Source organism: Oncorhynchus clarkii, chromosome 3, assembly GCF_045791955.1.
Source record: "Oncorhynchus clarkii lewisi isolate Uvic-CL-2024 chromosome 3, UVic_Ocla_1.0, whole genome shotgun sequence".
NCBI classification, from domain to species: domain Eukaryota; kingdom Metazoa; phylum Chordata; class Actinopteri; order Salmoniformes; family Salmonidae; genus Oncorhynchus; species Oncorhynchus clarkii.
In genome coordinates, this window is record NC_092149.1 from 46958467 (window position 1) to 46980099 (window position 21633).

General features: G+C 40.3%; 1 protein-coding gene across 1 annotated transcript in view; it reads left to right on the forward strand.

Annotated features, from left to right (window-relative positions):
- Positions 1-5356: 5356 nt before the first annotated feature.
- Positions 5357-21633, forward strand: part of LOC139396223 (collagen alpha-1(XVIII) chain-like) — a 173204-nt gene continuing 156927 nt past the window's right edge. Inside the window, exons 1-2 of the mRNA XM_071143381.1 lie at positions 5357-5497; positions 5586-5659. Of these exons, the coding sequence (XP_070999482.1) occupies positions 5487-5497; positions 5586-5659 (85 nt within the window). The 5' untranslated portion in view covers positions 5357-5486. The remainder of the gene's footprint in view (positions 5498-5585; positions 5660-21633) is intronic.

A 21633-nucleotide genomic window follows, 5' to 3' on the forward strand; every position in this document is an offset into this window, starting at 1 on the left:
TTGAACATGTTCTATTTATGACAGAAATAATTCATTTTTTTTTAACCAAATTACAATACCCATAAGGCACTCTAGTCATGGAAAGACCCACCAATGTTTTTTTTTTCTTTTTTTTTTCTCCCAAGCTGACAGGGCTTGGGCAGAAATAGGCCTATGGTTTGTAACAAGTTATTACAATATGACTGAAAACATATCAACTAAAGTACTTGTCACGCCCTGACCATAGAGAGCTTTTTATTCTCTATGTTGGTTGGGTCGGGGTGTGACTTGGGTGGGTCATCTAGGTGTTTGTGTGTCTATGCTGGCCTGTTATGGTTCCCAATCAGAGGCAGATGCCTCTGATTGGGGATCATATTTAGGCCGCCATTTCCCCTTTGTGCTTTGTGGGATCTTGTCTAGGTATAGTTGCCTGTGAGCACTACGCTGAGCTTTACGATTCGTTTTGTTGTTTTTGTTCTTTTAGTTTTCTATTCCAAAATAAAGGATGGAAACATACAATGCTGCATCTTGGTCCTCTCATTTCAACGATCGTGACAGTATTGTTGTTGGTTATCTGAAGAAAAACATTTTTGTTAGATTTTCTTTACATCAGACATCCATGATAACAATATAAAACACATAATTTAAATGTTACATCTTCATGTACACTACTTTATAGGATGTGTCTATCTGAATAAATCAGATATTTGACATATACAAACTATGACATAAGGGGACAACGAGCGAATAAGAGACAATAAGTTAGGAAGGACATAGTCAACATAACTATTTGTTTAGCATTTTTTTAAATGTACAGTGACAGAATTCAGAACATGGGCCGTTCTTACAGTATTCTCCCTGTACACCAAGTCAGAACCGTAGGATAAATAAATGGGGCATATAAGCAGACAATAAAAGCTCTTACAATTTTCGATGATTGCATTTCTCTAAAACAGGCTATAGGCCACATGTTCACCACCAAGTCAGAACAGTAGTCTAAGTTATGAGGGGTAAAGGGACCAAATTGTTAGGGTGAGGCACATGGGCTACTTTCAGCTTACTACACAACATACACTTAGTATTACTTTCTTAGATACCGTGTACATATCTCCCTGGCATATCACGTCATTTATTCAGCAGCATAGAAGATGTTTTGGACTCGCCTTGTTGTGCTGTGCTCACTTGAACAGGAAGGTGGCACGGTGGTCCTTCTTGTGGGCAAATTTTGGCATCAAACTTTGCCATCAAAGTCTGGCATTCTCTGGATTTGTGATGCTTTCAAGACAACTTGGAACTCTGAAAAAAACAGGGTTGAATCATCACGTCAGGGATCTTCAGGTCAGAGCTCTAGAAAGAGGCCCGAGTTCCCGACTTGGAATTCAGAGTTGAATGACTGTTCAAAACATATTTTCCCAGTCGGAACTCGTTTTTTTCCAGAGTTCCCAATTGTTTTAAACTTACTGAAGCCTGGGATTTCCCAGTTCCGAGTTTGCAGTTGTTTTGAACGTGCACATACATCCCGCTGGATTGACTGCATGGCTAATGTATAAAAATGTTTTCTGGCCCATGGTGTGGAATGTGAATGTTAATCCTTTTAAGCTTGGAAAAGAGACCTTTAAACCCAGACTTGGGCCACACACCCACTCCACTGAATATCAGGCCAGTGATTGCTTTGCAATGCTTGCAGTTAGCCACTCATTCCTTCCAAACCACTCATTGTTGAATTTGCGATTTCCAACTTGTTGTGTAATGTTGATGTCCAATGGCCGATGAGCACCAATACGTTTTCTCTATAATTTCTCTACGTGTGACTGAAAAGGATTTGCCAGCAGATTGTCAACTTGATTCATGATGACTGCTTTTCTAGCTTGCTAGCTAAGATTTTGAATGTAGGATGTTGACATGATCAGTCCAATCAAAACTACAGTGGGTTGTTACACATCAAAAAGCACAAGAAAGAGGATTTGGACACCCACCATCTCAGATTGTTCGGAAATTGTTTCTGTTGTTATAAACAGATAAGATTAGCATTCTTGCAATGTTATTTTTTTAAAGTATAATTTAATCTTTGAGAAATTAAGCAAAATTATCCCATGCAAATTGGCCTCTTTAAATTATAGCAACATTTTCTAACAGTGTGCCAGACGTGAGGAATCCAAAGAAATTGTCAAAAGAGTCCCATGGACCTCCACACCAATCTCACCACAACAATTAGTGTATAGTATCAGTTCTCAATGTCTAACAAGTAGTATGGAGTTTGCATCTCTGAGTATTGTTTCTTCATTTTATGTAATGTATTCTCAGTGAATTTGGTGTTTTTCCCCCCTTTTCAGAGAAATTACTAATTGAAGTTGTTAGGTTTATGTCCTATCCTACATTATGATATTACCACATTCTGACCACTAGATGGTACTGTTCTAGGTGATATATTTTTTAATGAATCCCCCCCACCTCAGTGTTAGAGTAAAGGGATAATTCACCCAAATTGCAAAATTACATATTGGTTTCCATACCCTAATGGACAAGGTATTTAAACACTTAAAAAATGTTTTAACCTTTATTTAACTATGCAAGTCGGTTAAGAAAAAATCGTATTTACAATGACGGCCTACACCGGCCAAACCTGGACGATGCTGGGCCAATTGTGCACCGCCCTATGGGACTCCCAATCACGGCCGATTGGAATACAGCCTGGATTCGAACCAGGGTGTCTGTAGTGATGTCTCAAGCACTGAGATGCCTTAGACCGTTGCGTCAATCCATGCGTTGGTTTTCTTGTCCACGGTTTCAAATTAGAACTTTTTAAGCATTTGAAACAGTGTCCAGGAAAACAAAACCAAACCAGGGGTGTTTGTTATACCTTGTGCATACATGGTAAGCAAACCTCTCTCCATTAAAAAATCACATAAAAGTAGGTACACCACAATCTAGTGGTCAACACCTGGTCATATCAGGATGTAGGAGGGAACATAAACCATAACTTCAATTACTAATTTCCCTGAACAGGGTGAAAAAACATAACCAAATTCAGAGAATACATTACATAGGATGAAGAAACAATACTCTGAGCTGCTGCTCCATACTACTTGTCAGACAGAGATAACTGATACTGTATACTAATTGTTGGGGTGGGATTGGAGTGGGGTGCATTGGGTCTGAGGGGGTCTTTTGGTAATTTATTTGGATTCATCACGTCTTACTCATTGTTATAAAAAATGTTTTGGTCCAAATTGGATGTTATGTACTATATTTATTGAACATTATGTGAATAGTACACATAAAAATGACCAATTTGGGTGCAATCAATTAGCTTAACTTATCAGAGATCTACAGTGCCTTGTGAAAGTATTCACCCCCTTGGCATTTGTCCTATTTTGTTGCCTTACAACCTGGAATTAAATAGGTTTGTATCATTTGATTTACACAAAATGCTTTGAACACTTTGAAGATGCAAAATATTTTGAATTGTTAAACAAACAAGATATAAGACCAAAAAACTGAACTTGAGTGTGCATAACTATGCACCCCCCCAAGTCAATACTTTGTAGAGCCAACTTTTGCAGAAATTACAGCTGCAAGTCTCTTGAGATATGTCTCCATAAGCTTGGCACATCTAGCCACTGGGATTTTCGCCCATTTTTCAAGGCAAAACTGTTCCAGCTCCTTCAAGTTGGATGGGTTCCGCTGGTGTAGAGCAATCTTTAAGTCATACCACAGATTCTCAATTGGATTTAGGTCTGGGCTTTGACTAGGCCTTTCCAAGACATGTAAATGTTTCCCCTTAAACCACTCGAGTGTTGCTTTAGCAACATGCTTAGGGTCATTGTCCTGGTGGAAGGTGAATCTCCGTTCCAGTCTCTAATCTCTGGAAGACAAACAGATTTCCCTCAACAATTTCCTTGTATTTCCCAGTCCCTGCCAATGGAAAAACATCCCCACAGCATGATGCTGCCACCACCATGCTTCACCGTGGGGATGAGGTTCTCAGAGTGATGAGAGGTGTTGGGTTTGCGCCAGACATTTTCCTTGATGGCCAAACAGCTACATTTTAGTCTCATCTGACGAGAGTATCTTCTTCCATATGTTTGGGGAGTCTCCCATATGCCTTTTGGCGAACACCAAACGTGTTTGCTTATTTTTTTCTTTAAGCAATGTTTTTTTCTGGCCGCTCTTTCATAAAGCCCAGCTCTGTGGAGTGTACGGCTTAAAGTGGTCCTATGGACAGATACTCCAGTCTCTGCTGTGGAGCTTTGCAGCTCCTTTGGGGTTATCTTTGGTCTCTTTGTTGCCTCTCTGATTAATGCCCTCCTTGCCTGGTCCGTGAGTTTTGGTGGGCGGCTCTCTTTTGGCAGGTTTGTTGTGGTGCCATATTCTTTCCATTTTTTTATAAAGGATTTAATGGTGTTCTGTGGGATGTTCAAAGTTTCAGATATTTTTTATAACCCAACCCTGATCTGTACTTCTCCACAACTTTGTCCCTGGCCTGTTTGGAGAGCTCATTGGTCTTCATGCTGCCTCTTGCTTGGTGGTGCCGCTTGCTTAGTGGTGTTGCAGACTCGGGGGTCTTTCAGAACATACTGAGATCATACTGAGATCACGTGACAGATCATGTGACACTTAGATTGCACACAGGTGGGCTTTATTTTATTAATTATGTGACTCCTGAAGGTAATTGGTTGCACCAGATCTTATTTAAGGGCTTCATAGCCACCATTTTTCCGTTTGATATGTTTTTGAATATTTTTAAACAAGTTATTTTTTTCATTTCACTTCAACAATTCAGACTATTTTGTGTATGTCCATTACATGAAATCCAAATAAAATAAATGTAAATTGCAGTGTAATTACATTTCTACAAAATGTTGCAGGAATGCTAATCTTATATTATTCTAACCATTTAAATTATTTTAGAACAACCCGAGATTGTGGGTGTCATGGCTTGCTGAAATTACATGGAACAACCCATATGCCAAAATTTGTATTTTCAGAGAAAACAACCAAGTTATTTGAATGAAAACACAACATTTTTAACATGCTTTACTTTTGTTCGAGCGTAGATGGATGTGATTCAACTGTTAAATTGTGTTTTATCAAAATGTACACACAATGTAATAGGGACATCAAAGGTAGGCCTTATCATTGGAATGCGTACTACAATGCCCGTTTGACCACAAATTAGGCTACTTCTTCTTTCACCTTGAACTTGACATTTACAGACAAGTCTAAGATTGGTGTAAACAATGCTGCGTTAAAAAAATATAATTATATTACAAACGCACCATGCAGTGAAAAACCTCGGAACTCTTTAGGACCCAGAAGGATTCCCCTTTGTCAGATTATGTGGGACACTGGTCTCTCCCACAATTTCTCTCTGTAACTAGCAGAGAGCCGCGCATCAGCTGTTCACGCTTTGGCAGTCGTGGTGGACCAGGGAAACTGGGAAAAGTTTTGAATTTATTTGGCCAGAAATCTTGTAGCCATTCAACTTGGTCACCACCAAAACAAAGATGAAAATGGGGTATTTTGCATTCATTTACGTTCTTGGGGGATGTATAGAAATCCAATAGCGTTCTTAATTTAATGCACAATGTGCTACCTCGTTGCAGGTGTTCCTCATGGTTGGAGACACTAGTTTGCTCTGTCCTGGTTCTTCTGACCCCCGCAGCATCGCAATGGCCAGGTAAGCGCAACATTTCGAAAAACATGGATACTTAACTGTTTTAGCTGTTTTAACATCTTTAGCTCTCGAGCCGTTATAATGTAAATTAGACGTATGTACACCTTGGTTATGTAGAGACACTACTTATAAAACGGTGAAATGTTGAAATACAATACACTTAGGCCTAAATTAAAGGTTTTACATTGTGAAGTTGTAACGTTGCTTTCAATGATAACACCATTGGAAGGATGACACAGGCTAATGCAAAGTGGGAGATGTCTGTCATTACAGTATGTATGGTAAATTTAATTACGTTTTGTACAGCTAATTGGGAAATGTTGTTTCCTAAAGAAACGGTGCTATAATATTACCAGTTTCAGCTATTGGAAACATTGCCTGTGTTTGGGATGCGCATGTCATGTTTCTGAGTGTGGACTGTGGGTTACTTTCTTTGTCAAGATTTATTGTATGTCGCTATCTTACATCAGTGGAGAAAATAGTTGTAGGTGTCAGCCTACTTATTCATAAACAACCTTAGGGTCCATGTTTGATTTCATTTGACCATCCCTGCACTTTTTTTTTCTTCGGGAAAATGTGTTCAGTTTGTGTAAATTGACTTTCAATGATTTCTATATTTCATTTCATATGCTCTTAGGCAAACATAATGGTCAAGGTAATGATGCAATTTGTTTCTATTGCTATTTTGTGAATTATGTTGAAACGCTTTGAACTTTTTTGTAGCGTCTGTGTTAGTTGCGCAGTGAAAGTGTTAACTAACATTGTCCCATGTTGTCTGAATAATCACGCTGTAATACATAATTAATTGGTATATACATCCTGACACTTTGGAGTGCAAAATCATGTCAATGTTCCTTACAAACCGAAATGTTGAATACAATTACAATTGAACTTTACCGCTTTTATGTGCAGTTTGTCCTTTAACCACTTTACATTTTGGACAAAATATCCACAGGAAAGTATTGTTTAGCTGACTTTATTGAGAGCAGGTAGGTTTGTCACTGCCAGCTGAATGCAAGCAAAGTTTGGTCTGTGGTTCGGTTACGCTTGGCTATTGTTTACATATTGTGCTAGTGTTTACGCAGTGTGTGTCAGTAAATTGAAAATACAAGCAGACAGAACCATATACCTACCGGCTCTCTAAAAAGTTGAGTAAACAATCTCCTGTGGATATTTTTGTCTTAGTGGCAGAAGAACAAACTGCACACACAACTGGTAGAGTATGTTTAAATGTAATGTATTTGTATTCAACATTCTGGCTTGTAAGGAACATTTACACAATTTGATTAATCACACAAAGAACCATGGATAGCATGGTATCACCAGCTAACACTGTGTTGGTTGATTGACATCACACACCCAATACAAATGTAGTTGTCATTGAGACCTATTGAATGTCAATAATCGGGTCAGACTGCAAAGAAGCCAATACCATTCATCTGAACTTCCACTTTGACTGCACAGAATGGCTTTGGTCTGTTGACAGGGGCTTTCTCAAGTCCAAAGTCTAACCTCAGAACTAAAATTCCTTTAGCTTTTTGTCCAGTGTTGCTTTTTATCTATCCGGAGATTGGGATGGGTACTCTTGAGTGTGCTAAAGACCTGCAGGGCACACTAGTCTTGAGAAAGTAGAATTTCAGAAAGGGACACACCTATTCTGATACTAAATTATTCATCTCTGAACCTCACTGCGGCCCTATATTTAATTTAGTCAAAGTTCTGTCCATTGGATTGTGCAGCTGTCAGATGGAGAGCAGGGAGGAAATTAAGAAGTCTACATGAATATTTGATTGATGGCCATCGCTGTGGTTGCCTTCACATTAACTTAACAGCACAGTCATGCCAAAGACTCTAAAAATGGACCTGATGCCTCTGCTTGGCAGCACATACTCCAGAAACACTCACATTCCAGTTGAACGTACAATGTTACTGACAATGTCTTTGAGTTTCCAGTGCCGTGATGGAGGAAAGTTTGATGAATCCTGTACGTCTTTGTCTCTGTTTGGAAATGATAGCGTTAAATGTGTATGTCTCCTAGGTTGAGACATAAGGAATGAGGAATCCCCTTTGTCATGTGATGCTTTCTCTGCTCCCGGTGTGGCTATACCTGCAGGCTGTGTTGAAGCAGAGGAGGACAACAGCTGTAAGGGGATACCCTGCCAGCACGTTTAATGAATGAATTCGATGATGCATTAAAAAAATCACTGCAAATAGGGCTTCCACCTGTCATATGCAGGGGGTCAGAGCCATTGAGATAAACAAAATCCTCCTCATCAGTAGAAGCATCGGTAATAATTAAACCTTAAAAGCCACAGTCTGGAATTTGATAGCGTCAAGAAAGTATTATGACACTCCAAGAGTCCGTTAAAACTCATCGTGAAATGATCTTGAAACATTTTACATGTTTTTGAAACAGTGAAACTGCTCTGTGGACTTTCGAAGACATGTTGGGATGGTCAGTCTCAGGTTCTGATAGCTGATACCACCTTTTTGAAGTTATACAATAACTCAAGTCCGTTCCTCAACTGCAGCTATAAATACTGATATAATAAGGGTTGACTTGAGAGAAAGGGTGGTTCTGGGGTTAGAATTAGGCTCCTAACATCTGTTGACATGTCCAAGATAGTTGTGGCCACAAAACATATTCTCCACACCCCTGGGTTGTGTTCATTAGGCAAAATGTTCTTTAACAAAAGCTAGGGCTGGCAGGTAATGTTTTTGTCAACTTCATATTAATGTCAACAAAGTTAAAGTAACCCTGGTTTACATCTAACAGCCTATTTATAAAAGAGACGAGAGGAAGCAAAACTAGCCATTTTTAGAATTCTGTGTTGTGGCATGTACAGCATTCAAAAATATGAGTGTGGTCTTCACAAAGTTGTTTCAGCACGGTGTTGTGGCAAACAAGTCTTCGGTCTCAAAATCCAACAGTAGGCAACAGGGTCTGGTTTCAATGACTGACTCTTTTGTCAACTCTGGTTAGTGTGAAAAATTGTTCCGGGGTGGGTTCTCTTCAGACAGACCGCTCTCCCAACAAATCACAAGGCAGATTTTTTGGGGGTTATGTATTATGTACTATATTTATTGAATATTGTGAATATTTTAAATAAAAATTACCAATTTGGGTGCAATCAATTTGCTTAATTTATCAGATATCTACAGTGCCTTGTGAAAGTATTCACCCCCTTGGCATTTTTCCTAATTTGTTGCCTTACAACCTGGAATTAAAATTGTTTTTTGGGGGGGGTTGTATAATTTGATTTACACAACATGCCTACCACTTTGAAGATGCAACATATTTTTTTTATTGTGAAACAAACAAGAAATAAGACCAAAACTTAACTTAACTTGTGTGCATAACTATTCACCCCCCCCCCCCCCAAGTCAATTCTTTGTAGAGCCACCTTTTACAGAAATTACAGCTGCAAGTCTCTTGGTATGTCTCTATAAGCTTGGCACATCTAGCCACTGGGATTTGTGCCCATTTTTCAAGGCAAAACTGTTCCAGCTCCTTCAAGTTGGATGGGTTCCGCTGGTGTAGAGCAATGTAAGTCATACCACAGATTCTCAATTGGATTGAGGTCTGGGCGTTGACTAGGCCATTCCAAGACATTTAAATGTTTCCCCTTAAACCACTCGTGGTGCTTTAGCAGTATGCTTACGGTCATTGTCCTGTTGGAAGGTGAACCTCCATCCCAGTCTCAAATCTCTGGAAGACAAACAGGTTTCCCTCAACAATTTCCCTGTATTTAGTGCCATCCATCATTCATTCAATTCTGACCAGTTTCCCAGTCCCTGCCACCATGCTGTTCTCGGGGTGATGAGAGGTGTTGGGTTTAAGCCAGACATAGCGTTTTCCTTGATGGACAAAAAGCTCAATTGTAGTCTCATCTGACCAGAGTACCTTCTTCCATATGTTTGGGGAGTCTCCAATATGCCTTTTGGCAAACACCAAACATGTTTGCTTATTTTTTTCTTTAAGCATTGGCTATTTTCTTGCCACTCTTCTGTAAAGCCCAGCTCTGTGGAGTGTACGGCTTAAAGTGGTCCTATGGACAGATACTCCAATCTCCGCTGTGGAGCTTTACAGCTCCTTCAGGGTTATCGTTGGTCTCTTTGTTGCCTCTCTGATTAATGCCCTCCTTGCCTGGTCCATGAGGTTTGGTGGGTTGCCCTCTCTTGGCAGGTTTGTTGTGGTGCCATATTCTTTCAATTAAAAATAAAAAGGATATAATGGCGCTCCATGAGATGTTCAAAGTTTCAGATTTTTTTTTTTTATAACCCAACCCTGATCTGTACTTCTCCACAAATGTGTCCCTGGCCTGTTTGGAGAGCTCCTTGGTTTTCATGGTGCCGCTTGCTTAGTGGTGTTGCAGACTCTGGGGTCGTTCAGAACAGGTGTGTGTTTTTACTGAGATCATGTGAAAGATCATGTGACAGATCATGTGACACTTAGATTGCACACAGGTGGACTTTATTTAATTAATTATGTGACTTCTGAAGGTAATTGGTTGCTCCAGATCTAATTTAGGGGCTTTATAGCAAAGGGGGTGAATACATATGCACGCACCACTTTTCTGTTTACTTTTTGTAGTTTTTTGAAACAAGTCATTTTTTAATTTATTTTATTACTATTTTGTGTATGTCCATTACATGAAATTCAAATAAAAATACATTTAAATTACAGGTTGTAATGCAACCATATAGGAAAAACACCAAGGGGGATCAATACTTTTGCAATGCACTGTACATGACCAAAAGTATGTGGACACCTACCCTTCAAACATCTCATACCAAAATCCTGGGCATTAATATGGAGTTGGTCCCCCCCTTTGTTGCTATAACAGCTTGCACTGTTCTGAGAAGGCTTTCCTCTAGATGTTGGAACTAGGGTTGCACATTTTGGGTAATATTCAGAGGTGGAAACTTTCCGCTGCAATTAACAGGAATATATGGGAATTAATGGGAATATATGGGAATTAACGGGAATATATGAGTATTAACGAAAATGTATGCAAATGAATATTAATACCATTTAAATGTATTGTTTTTTTGCATTGGATATATTTACCATATCATACGAAAACAAACATTTTACCTTTATCATAAGTATACATAATTGCAAGTTATGAAATCCTTCCAATAGAAATAAAAACAACTATTTAGTTACGAATTGAACTTGAATTGAGTTGACTCTTCACAAGGTATGATTTCACTGATCAACAAAAGCAAGGGAATATTGAATCATCCCCAATGATCTATCGCATCTCACAAAAACGTTTTAAACATAAAATATAATCTATAAAATGATAGTCTGGAAACTAAAGCTTTGGTTGTCTTCCTCTCAGACTTCCATATCTTCTACCTGGACCTCCTCAAAGTCCACCTCTTTTGAACATCAGACTCTGTGGCCTCATCTTCACTGTCACTTTCCAACCTTGTTGAGGATGGCTCGTTGTCAGGCTCAAAAAGCCTCAAATTTGCCTGGTTGGCCACCAATCTTTCAACACTTGGCCTGCCTGTTGCGTGCTTTGGTGTGTGTCTTCCCAAACAAGGACCAGTTGCGCTCTGAGCTGGCTGATGTTGGTGGGATTTGGAGGATGATGGAGGCAACAGGGGAAAGAGCCTCAGATCCACAAAGTCCTTTCCACCAGGTGGCTGATGAGATATGTTGGCACGACTGCCATGTTGCATCTCCATCCCAAAGCCCTTGCTTGGAAGTGTACTTCGCCAGACTGCTAAGAAACTTGCCCTCTTCCAGGCCAAGGTGGCGAGACAGTAGTGATGATACCATAGGCCTTGTTGATCTCTGCACCAAACATGATTCTCTTGCCAGCATACTTGGGGTAAAACATGTACGCTGCAGCGTGTATGGGCTTCAGGCAGAAGTCTTCACACTTTTTGATGTATTTCAGAACTGCAGTTTCCTCTGCTTGGCGCAAGAGTGAAGTGGGCAGGGCAGTACGGATTTCTTCTCTTACATCTGCAAGCAGAGTCTGAACATCAGACAGGATGGCATTGTCCCCATTAATCCGTGCAATGGCTACTGCTATAGTTTTCAGGAGTTTCAGGCTGCTTACCACTCTCTCCTAAAATACATCATCCAGGAGGATCCTCTTGATGGGGCTGTCCATATCGGCAGGCTGAGATATGGCCATTTCCTGGAGAGACTCCTTCCCCCTCCAGGAGACTGTGAAACAGGATGACAATTCCACCCCAACGGGTGTTGCTGGGCAGCTTCAATGTGCTGCTATAACTTGATGACCCTTCACATATCTAACCATTTCATAGGCTCTCTTGTAGAGCGTATCCATTGTTTTCAGTGCCATGACGTCCTTGAGGAGTAGATTCAATGCATGAGAGCACAGCAAATGGGTGTGATGTGAGGGTAGGACTGCTCCACTTTAGACCAAGCAGACTTCATGTTCGCAGCATTGTCTGTCACCAGTGCAAATACCTTTGGTGGTCCAAGGTAATTGATGATTTCCTTCAGCTCATCTGCAATTTAGAGACTGGTGTGTCTGTTGTCCCTTGTGTCTGTGCTATTGTAGAATACTGGTTGATGGGTGGAGATGTAGTTAATTATTCCTTGCCCACGAATATTCTACCACCCATCAGAGATGATTGCAATACAGTCTGCTTTCTCTGATTTGCTTGACCTTCACTTTAACTCTGAACTCTGCATCCAGCAAATTAGTAGATAAAGCATGTCTGGTTGGAGGGTTGTATGCTGGGCGAAGAACATTCAGAAATCTCTTCCAATACACATTGCCTGTGAGCATCACAGGTGAACCAGTTGCATACACAGCTCGAGCAAGACATTGCTCCATTGAGTCAAAAAAAACTTCTGATTCCAGGAGGACCTGTTGTGATCGATCAGGTGTCTAATTCATCAATTTCACCTCGAATAGAGGGACTTTTGTCAGATGTTATGAGCGCTGAGGGAATGCACTTAGTCAGATGATTCAGCATCTTTGTTGCTTTCTTCATATATGATTTGGCAGAGTATTTGCAAATTTACACAGCTTTTCCTTCTACATTAGCTGCAGTGAAAGGTCTCCACACATCAGATAGTGCCCGTGGCATTTTCCTGTAAAGATTAGAATAAATAAAATGTGTTAAAATAAACCCAAATACAATTCCATGTACAGATAAATAGTTAAGCAGTTATATTAAACAACTCATTTTGTAAGATGCATGTTTTAAAATGAAGTTTACATACAGTGGGCAAAAAAGTATTTAGTCAGCCACCAATTGTGCAAGTTCTCCCACTTAAAAAGATGAGAGAGGCCTGTAATTTTCATCATAGGTACACTTCAACTATGACAGACAAAATGAGAAAAAAACCCAGAAAATCACATTGTAGGATTGTTAATGAATTTATGCAAATTATGGTGGAAAATAAGTATTTGGTCACAACGCCATTATTCATGTTTGTGGGCACGCCCCCTCTACCTCGTGGGCGGTATTAGCATTCGATATGAATGCCAGACTTTTTGGTTCATTATCAGCAGACGAATACACAGGGAGTCGAAACTATACAATTCTACCTGTGAAATGAAAATGTACTAGTTCTAGCTTGTGGTTTGGATAATTGTGATGTTTTATGATAAAAATGTCATGTTAATATAGTAATGACTATATGCCATGCCAGAGCCAGGGTAAAATTCTCCTTTACAACGTTTTAGTCGTAGTTCTGGTCAGTAGTTATGTGGTTGTGGTCAGTAGTTTGCTGGAAATGTTCATGACAAAAATCACTATTTTGTCTGGCTCAAGTGATAGAGCAGGGACACCAGAAGATGATGTGGATTGTAGACCTGTTTAGGAAAGAAAAGCCCAAACTTTAGTCAAAAACAATGGCAATATTCAACATTAAGAAATGTAAACACTCAAATTCATAGGCGGGTGGGGGTGGGGGGGGGGGGGCTTTATTTCATATACATGATATAAACATGATAGGTTTTTGCATGTTTTTAAGCTATACATTGTTTGAAAAGAATGGAGTAAAAAACTTCTATACACATGAACTAAGCTGGTATATTCTTCAAGAATCAATGGTTATAAATACTTACTGTAAAAATCCCCCAAAATATATAGTATGTGGCCATTGCAGATTGTACCTCGAAATGGACGTTATTTTCCCTTGAACAAAACAAATATTTCAACGGCACCACGGTTGAGCTGTATTTGCCCACTCTGTATACTGCTTGGCCATGGATAAGCACTCTGTCAAGAACATAATCTTCTACTGCAGCCAGAGAGGAAGAAACACAGAACAACTAGTTTAAACAACAACATGTTCCAGACTTTTTTCTGACACCAAGAAGCAGTGCACCACAATTACTACTATGGTAAACTATAGGATTAAGTGTGACATTTTGGCAGATTTTTTTTTGTTGTTATGTGAGAGGGAAGGGACACAGAATTGTGAAAGCCACCGGAAGATGTTCAGATTTATGGGTTGGGTGTGTGTGGGCTGTGTTGTTATTAGGGAGGTTATGTGTTGCTTGATGGGGTAAATTACTGTTCATTACTAACTCAGAAATATATCTCAAACGTCCTTATTTTTAACATATCAACTAGCATATCAAGATCCGGATATGGACCTCAGCCAAGAGAAGCTTCTCTGCAATCAATATAGATTAATATCTTGCTTAGCATATGTGTTTTCTTAGCACGTTCAATTTTATTGGTGCATATCCCCAAAAACTCAAAATATACATTAGAAATGGTCTGTATTCGCTAGAATATCAAAAACATGTAAAGGACAGTTATCCCCTGATATGAACCCTTTTCGCCCAGTGTTTGATTCCGTAAAAGAACCCTGGATCTCACCCCAATACTCACCCCAATATTGTCAACGATTTATATATACACTAGATGACTGACGGGGTGCTGTTGTGATGCCACCGCGCCTCCATCTTGGCACTACACCACCATTGTAAAAAATATTTGGGAAGCTAAACAAATTCATTTATTAATGTCTACATTTTGTTTTTGACACGTTTATTCTATTACAGACACCGTAATGCATACTTATAATTCAGTGTGTTAAACATTTTCCTTAAATTATACGTTTTAGAAAATTACACTGAACGCAACATGTACAATGGCAAGAAAAGGTATATGAACCCTTTGGAATGACCTGTATTTCTGCATAAATTGGTCATAAAACGTGATCTTCATCGAAGTCACATCAATAGACAGTCTTCTAAACCTAACACCCAAACAATTCTAAGTTTTCATGTCTTTATTGAACACACTGTGTAAACATTCACCGTGCAGGGTGCAAAAAGTATGCGAACCCTTTTAATAACTGGTTGACTATCCTTTGGCAGCCATAACCTCAACCAAACGTTGTCTTTAGTTGCGGATCAGACCTGCACAACGGTCAGGAGGAATTTTGGACCATTCCTCTTTACAAAACTGTTTCCGTTCAGCAATATTCTTGGGATGTCTGGTGTGAACCAGTCTCTTGAGGTCATGCCACAGGATCTCAATTGGGTTGATGTCAGGACTCTGACTGGGCCACTCCAGAAGGCGTATTTTCTTCTGTTGAAGCCATTCTGTTGTTGATTTACTTCTGTGTTTTGGGTCGTTCTCCGGTTGCATCACCCAACTTCTGTTGAGCTTCAATTTGCGGACAGATAGCTTTACATTCTCCTGCAAAATGTCTTTATAAACTTGGGAATTCATTTTTCTATCAATGATGGCAAACTTTCCAGGCCCTGAGGCAGCAAAGCAGCCCCAAACCTTGATGCTCCCTCCACCATATTTTACAGTTGGGATGAGGTTTTGATGTTGGTGTGCTGTGCCATTTTTTTCAACACACATAGTGTTGTATGTTCCTTCCAAACAACACCACTTTAGTTGAATCTGTCCACAGAATATTTTGGAACATCCAGGTGCACTTTTGGAAACGACGTTCAGCAATGTTTATTTTGGACGGCAGTGGCTTCTTCCGTTGTGCCCTCCCATGAACACCATTCTTGTTTAGTGTTTTACGTATCGTAGACTCGTCAACAGAGATGTTAGCATGTTCCAGAGATTCCAGAGAAGTCTTTAGCTGACACTCTAGGATTCTTCTTAACCTCTGAGCATTCTGCTCTGTGCTCTTGCAGTTGTCGTTGCAGGACGTCCAATCCTAGGGAGAGTAGCAACAGTGCTGAACTCCATTTATAGACAATTTGTTTTACTGTGGACTGATGAACATCAAGGCTTTTAGAGATACATTTTGTAACCCTTTACAGCTTTATGCTAGTCAACAATTCTAAATCTTAGTTCTTCTGATATCTCTTTTGTTTGAGACATGTGTCACATCAGGCAATGCTTCTTGTGAATAGCCAACTCAAATTTTGTGAGTGAGTTTTATAGAGCAAGGCAGCTCTAACCAACATTTCCAGTCTCGTCTCATTGCTTGGACTCCAGGTTAGCTGACTCCTGACTCCAATTAGCTTTAGGAGAAGTCATTAGCCTAGAGGTTCAGATACTTTTTCCAACCTACACTTTGAATGTTTAAATGATGTATTCAATATAGACAAGAAAAATATACGGCCCTTTTTCAGGACCCTGTCTTTCAAAGATAATTTGTAAAAATCCAAATAATTTCACTGATCTTCATTGTAAAGGGTTTTAACACTGTTTCCCATGCTTGTTCAATGAGCCATAAACAATTAATGAACATGCACCTGTGGAACGGTAATTAAGACACTAACAGCTTACAGACTACAGTCAATTAAGGTCACAGTTATGAATACTTAGGACACTAAAGAGGCCTTTCTACTGACTCTGGAAAAACGCCAAAAGAAAGATGCCCAGGGTCGTTGTTCATCTGCGTGAACTTGCCTTAGGCATGCTGCAAGGAGGCACGAGGACTGCAGATGTGGCCAGGGCAATACATTGCAATGTCCATACTGTGAGACGTCTAAGTCGGTGTTACAGGGAGACAGGACGGACTGCTGATCGTCCTCGCAGTGGCAGACTGTGTAACAACGCCTGCACAGGATCGGTACATCCGAACATCACACCTGCGGTACAGGATGGCAACAGCAACTGCCCGAGTTACACCAGGACACGCACAATAACTCCATCAGTGCTCAGACTGTCCGCAATAGGCTGGGAGAGGCTGGATTGAGGGCTTGTAGTCCTGTTGTAAGGCAGGACATCACCGGCAACAACGTCATCTATGGGCAGAAACCCACCGTCGCTGGCAAATCTGATGCAGTCCATGAGGAGGAGATGCACTGCAGTACTTAATGCAGCTGGTGGCCACACCAGATACTGACTGTTACTTTTGATTTTGATCGCCCGTTTATTCAGCGACACATTCTATTTCTGTTAATCACATTTCTGTGGAACTTGTTCAGTTTGTCTCAGTTGTTGAATCTGGTTATGTTCATACAAATATTTACATGTTAAGTTTGCTGAAATCAAATGCAGTTGAGAGTGAGAGGATGTTTTCTTTTTTTGCTGAGTTTACATTAATTTGTGTGTTATTAGTTTAAGCACACTGTGTTTGCTTATTGTTGTGACTTCGATTAAGAACAGTTCAAATTTTATGACCAATTTATGCAGAAGTTCTGGTAATTCCAAAAGGTTCACATACTTTTTCTTGCCAGTGTAAACACAACATAAAAAAAATGTTGGTCCATATTTCATGAGTTTAAATAAAATTACCCAGAAATGTTCGACAAAAAGCTTATTTCTCTCAAATTTTGTGCACAAATTTGTTTACAACCGTTGATCATATTTAAATGAACCCTCCGAACTCAAAGTGGATGTATAATAACTCGACACATGTAGAGTGTTAAAGCAGAAACTGCCCCTCCCCCAAATGAATTGCATCAAAGCATGGTGAGGAGGGCTTGGAGTTCTTTGTTCAAATGTGCATTCTCTAGCTATAGTCTTCTGTCAAGTGCTTCCCCTACAGTTGTTGTAAAGCTAAGGCGAGTAGGTCCTTGCAAATATAACTTTTTGTTTGGCTGAATGTGTTTTCTAGTAAGTTACCTTTTTCTATTCCATAGGAGAAATTCAAGTTACAAGTTTTTAAACTGCATGAGCGATCAATTGGTGGCGAGACAGAAAACAACTTCAGTTTAGTTTCCCTAGATATCTTTTTTCTCAGGCGGGGCATTTAACCCCGTGATGGGACATCCATGGCTGCCCAACACTACAATAACAATTGGAACCATTATTATTTTGGCTTGAGGGCAAATGCGTTTGGTGGGTTGCGTTCCCTGGAGACATGGTTGGGGAAACATTATCACTCAAGGATTAAAAGTGTGGGGGTCCTCTTGGCTAATTTCTTGCAAATCTACTAGGGCTGGGAATTGCCAGGGACATCGCCATACAATATTATCATGATAATTACAGTGCATTCAGAAATTATTCAGACCCCTTCCTTTTTCCCACATTTTGTTTATTTACAGCCTTATAAAATAAATAAAACATCTCATCAATCTACACACAATACCCCATAATGACAAAGCAAAAACAGGTTTTTAGAAATGTTTACAAATGTGTGTGTGGTGTGTGTATGTGTATATGTATATGTATGTGTATATGTATATATGTGTGGTACATGATTTGGAAAGGCACACACCTGTCTATGTACGGTAATTTCAGAGCAAAAACCAAGCCATGAGGTCAAAGGAATTGTCCGTAGCACTCCGAGACAAAATTGCGTCGAGGCACAGATCTGGGGAATGGTACCAAAACATTTCTGCAACATTGAAGGTCACCAAGAACACAGTGGCCTCCATCATTCTTAAATAGAAGAAGTTTGGAATCACCAAGACTCTTCCTAGAGCTGGCCGCCTGGTAAACTGAGCAATCGATGGAAAAGGGCCTTGGTCAAGGAGGTGACCAAGAACCCGATGGTCACTCTGACAGACCTCAAGAGGTCCTCTGTAAAGATGGGAGAACCTTCCAGAAGGACAACCATCTCGGAAGCACTCCACCAATCAGGCCTTTATGGTAGAGTGGCCAGATGGAAGCCACTCCTCAGTAAAAGGCTCATGACAGCCAGCTTGGAGTTTGCTAAAAGGCACCCGAAGGACTCTCAGACCATGAGAAACAAGATTCTCTTGTCTGATGAAACCAAGATTGAACTGTTTGGCCTGAATGCCAAGCGTCATGTCTGGAGGAAACCTGGCACCATCCCTACGGTGAAGCATGGTGGTGGCAGCATCATGCTGTGGGAATGTATTTCAGCGGCAGGGACTGGGAGACTAGTCAGGATCGAGGGAAAGATGAACGAAGCAAAGTACAGAGAGATCCTTGATGAAAACCTGCACCAGAGCGATCAGTGCTGGAAGTCCCGCCTCTCCCATCTCATTATTGTTTTTTAGGACCATTCACCCACGTTGGTGATTGAAAGATGACCTGAGGTCCACACTCCAGTTGGTGGCGTTAATGCACTTTATAGATGGTTGCCCACTGCCATAGAAAGTCTGAAGGAGGAGAGATTACTAGAAATGGACTCGGTTTACCCTTTTATCTGTGGTTTAATTGTCGAAGTAGAGGACCTTGTGCATTTCAGGTAGAATAACAACCCAATGTTTATATCCCAGGATAAATTAGCTAGCAACTGCAAGCTAGCGAGCTAAATTTCCATAACTGTTTAATGCTTTTTAACCTGTCCCCAAATTAGTATATTTAGTTCAGAGTTCGTTGTTGATATTTCAACCTGCCTGTCCCGATCGCGTCTAGTGTGGATGGACAAAATCAGCATGTGCTCACGTGGACGAGCGGTGTGTTCAGCATGTTATGCCAGCTAAATAAGGATGAATTTAGTACTTGCCATGTCAATAAAAATACATGCTGGCATCTTGGGAGCACTATTAAAAGAAAATACCCCACAGTTTGATACTTCAGTTTGCAACGTTGACCCCATAAATGTTCATTTTTTTTTACTTTCATAGGGCTAATTGTTGATTAAACATGTTTTATAGAATCCCATAAAGATGTTAAACTGAAGGCCCCTCTCAAATATCTGCTTTGAAATATCAGACATTGGTTTCTGATGTGCCCTCAGAAAAGGAGCTGGTGTTTCCCATTGTTCTTTATTTGCTATCTGTCCTCTTCCCTTTCAGGGCGAGGTAGTCTACAAAACATCCTTTTGAATTATGCTGGCAGCTGTTTTTTAAATATTTTTTACGTGCCGTCTCCGCTGACTGTTTCAGGTGCTCTCGCCCCGACTATCATACCAGCCCAATCTCAAAATGCTGCTTTGACAGTTACAAAACACATAGGGAAACAATAATTACTGCTTTTGTTCTAAATGGTGGATTTGTACCGCCACATGTTTGGTGCACCTAGCCATCTCCAGTGCTAATAGCACACTGAGCCACCTTAACTCTCCGTAAGTCTTTCCGGTTCCATGTGAAACCCTCACTTATTTGTTCCTCTTCTTTCACAGCCATAATGTAAATGACAGCGATCAGAACTTGAAACTTCACTCAGGAAATGACAGGACTACCCATACGGTGTTTCCCAGAACAATATATTCACTTCAGACGTGAATGCCATGTTCCCTGGAGCAATTTCCAAGGCGGCAAACACCCTAAGAAATCAAAGTTTAAACTGTTTTGCTATGGGATTTACAAGTATGGACGAGCAGGTCCTCAGCATGTCAGTACAGTTGTGTGGAGAGTTTTGGTGTTAGTTGACTCTTTCATATCCCTGTTCAATGACGATTCAGGAGAAAATAGCAATATTTTAGGCTATGTTTGCACAACTTTCATTGAACTTGCATAATCACGATCCCTTCGTGGGCGGCAGGTAGCCTAGCGGTTAGCGCGTTTGGCCAGTAACCAAGAGGTTGCTACTTTGAATCCCTGAGCTGACAAGATGAAAATTAATCTTTGCTGTTGAGCAGTTAATTGCTCCAGGTTCACGGTGGCCATGAACCAACTCTCCGAGGATGTCTCAGGGGGAGTTTGCATGTGCAAAAACACATCCAATTCACACATGCGTGTTAGTACACAATTGTACTTGGGCCAAGCTTCCTGCCATCCAGGACCTATATAACAGTCAGACTCCAGTCACGCAAGTCCTAGATAGTTATCTCTGCTACCGCATGGCAAGGTACTGGTGCGCCGAGTCTAGAACCGAAAGGCTCCTTAACAGCTTCTACCCCCAAGCCATAAGACTGAAAAACAATTAATCAACTGGCCACTGGACTATTTACATTGTCAAGTCATTATTTTAGTCAAAGTATGATATAATTGGACCTGAAGTGCCAAATCCGACCTGCCCACTTTGTGCAAGTCCGAACTTTGTGCAAGTCCGAATTTCCCACTTCGTGCAAATCTGAGTGAATGCGATGTCTATTCCTATGAAATTACATTTCAAATTTACAGCCTACCTTTTTTTGTTTCAGGGCTACATTTTATTTTAATGTCAACACCCACCAGCATGGCATTGTTTATTACATCAGAACCGCTGCAAAGTGATGACTAAGATGCGCCAAACAGCCTTTTGTACAAGAAAATATCAATCCATTTGATAATTTCTCAATTTTCACATTTTGTTTTAGCTAGTCTGTATTGAAAACAATTCCCTAAATCAATGCTTATGAAAAATCCAGCTCTGTAACCAGCCATAGCTAATGCTTTGAATATAGTGTATAAAAAATTGCATTTTGAAAATCAATTCAAAATGCAATTACAATAACAAATGAAGTTAGCTAAATGTGAAGGAGTAGGCTACAATAAGCAACCGACAGGTAGGCTGTTAAATCTGTTGTAGACCAGGACGGGGTGCGCAGCAAAATGGCTTCAGCTAGCCTAGCTAGCTATCTTAGCTTGCTACTTTACATCAATTTGTTGCAGTGAAGACAGGCACTGCCAGGTGGGATGATAGGTAACCTATGGCAGTTACAAGTTTGCCTAACTAGGACAAGTCAGTGGCTACTTTTTCCTCTCCATCCCGTGTCACACACACCTCTGGCCCCTGCCCATCCCCCGCTCTGCTGT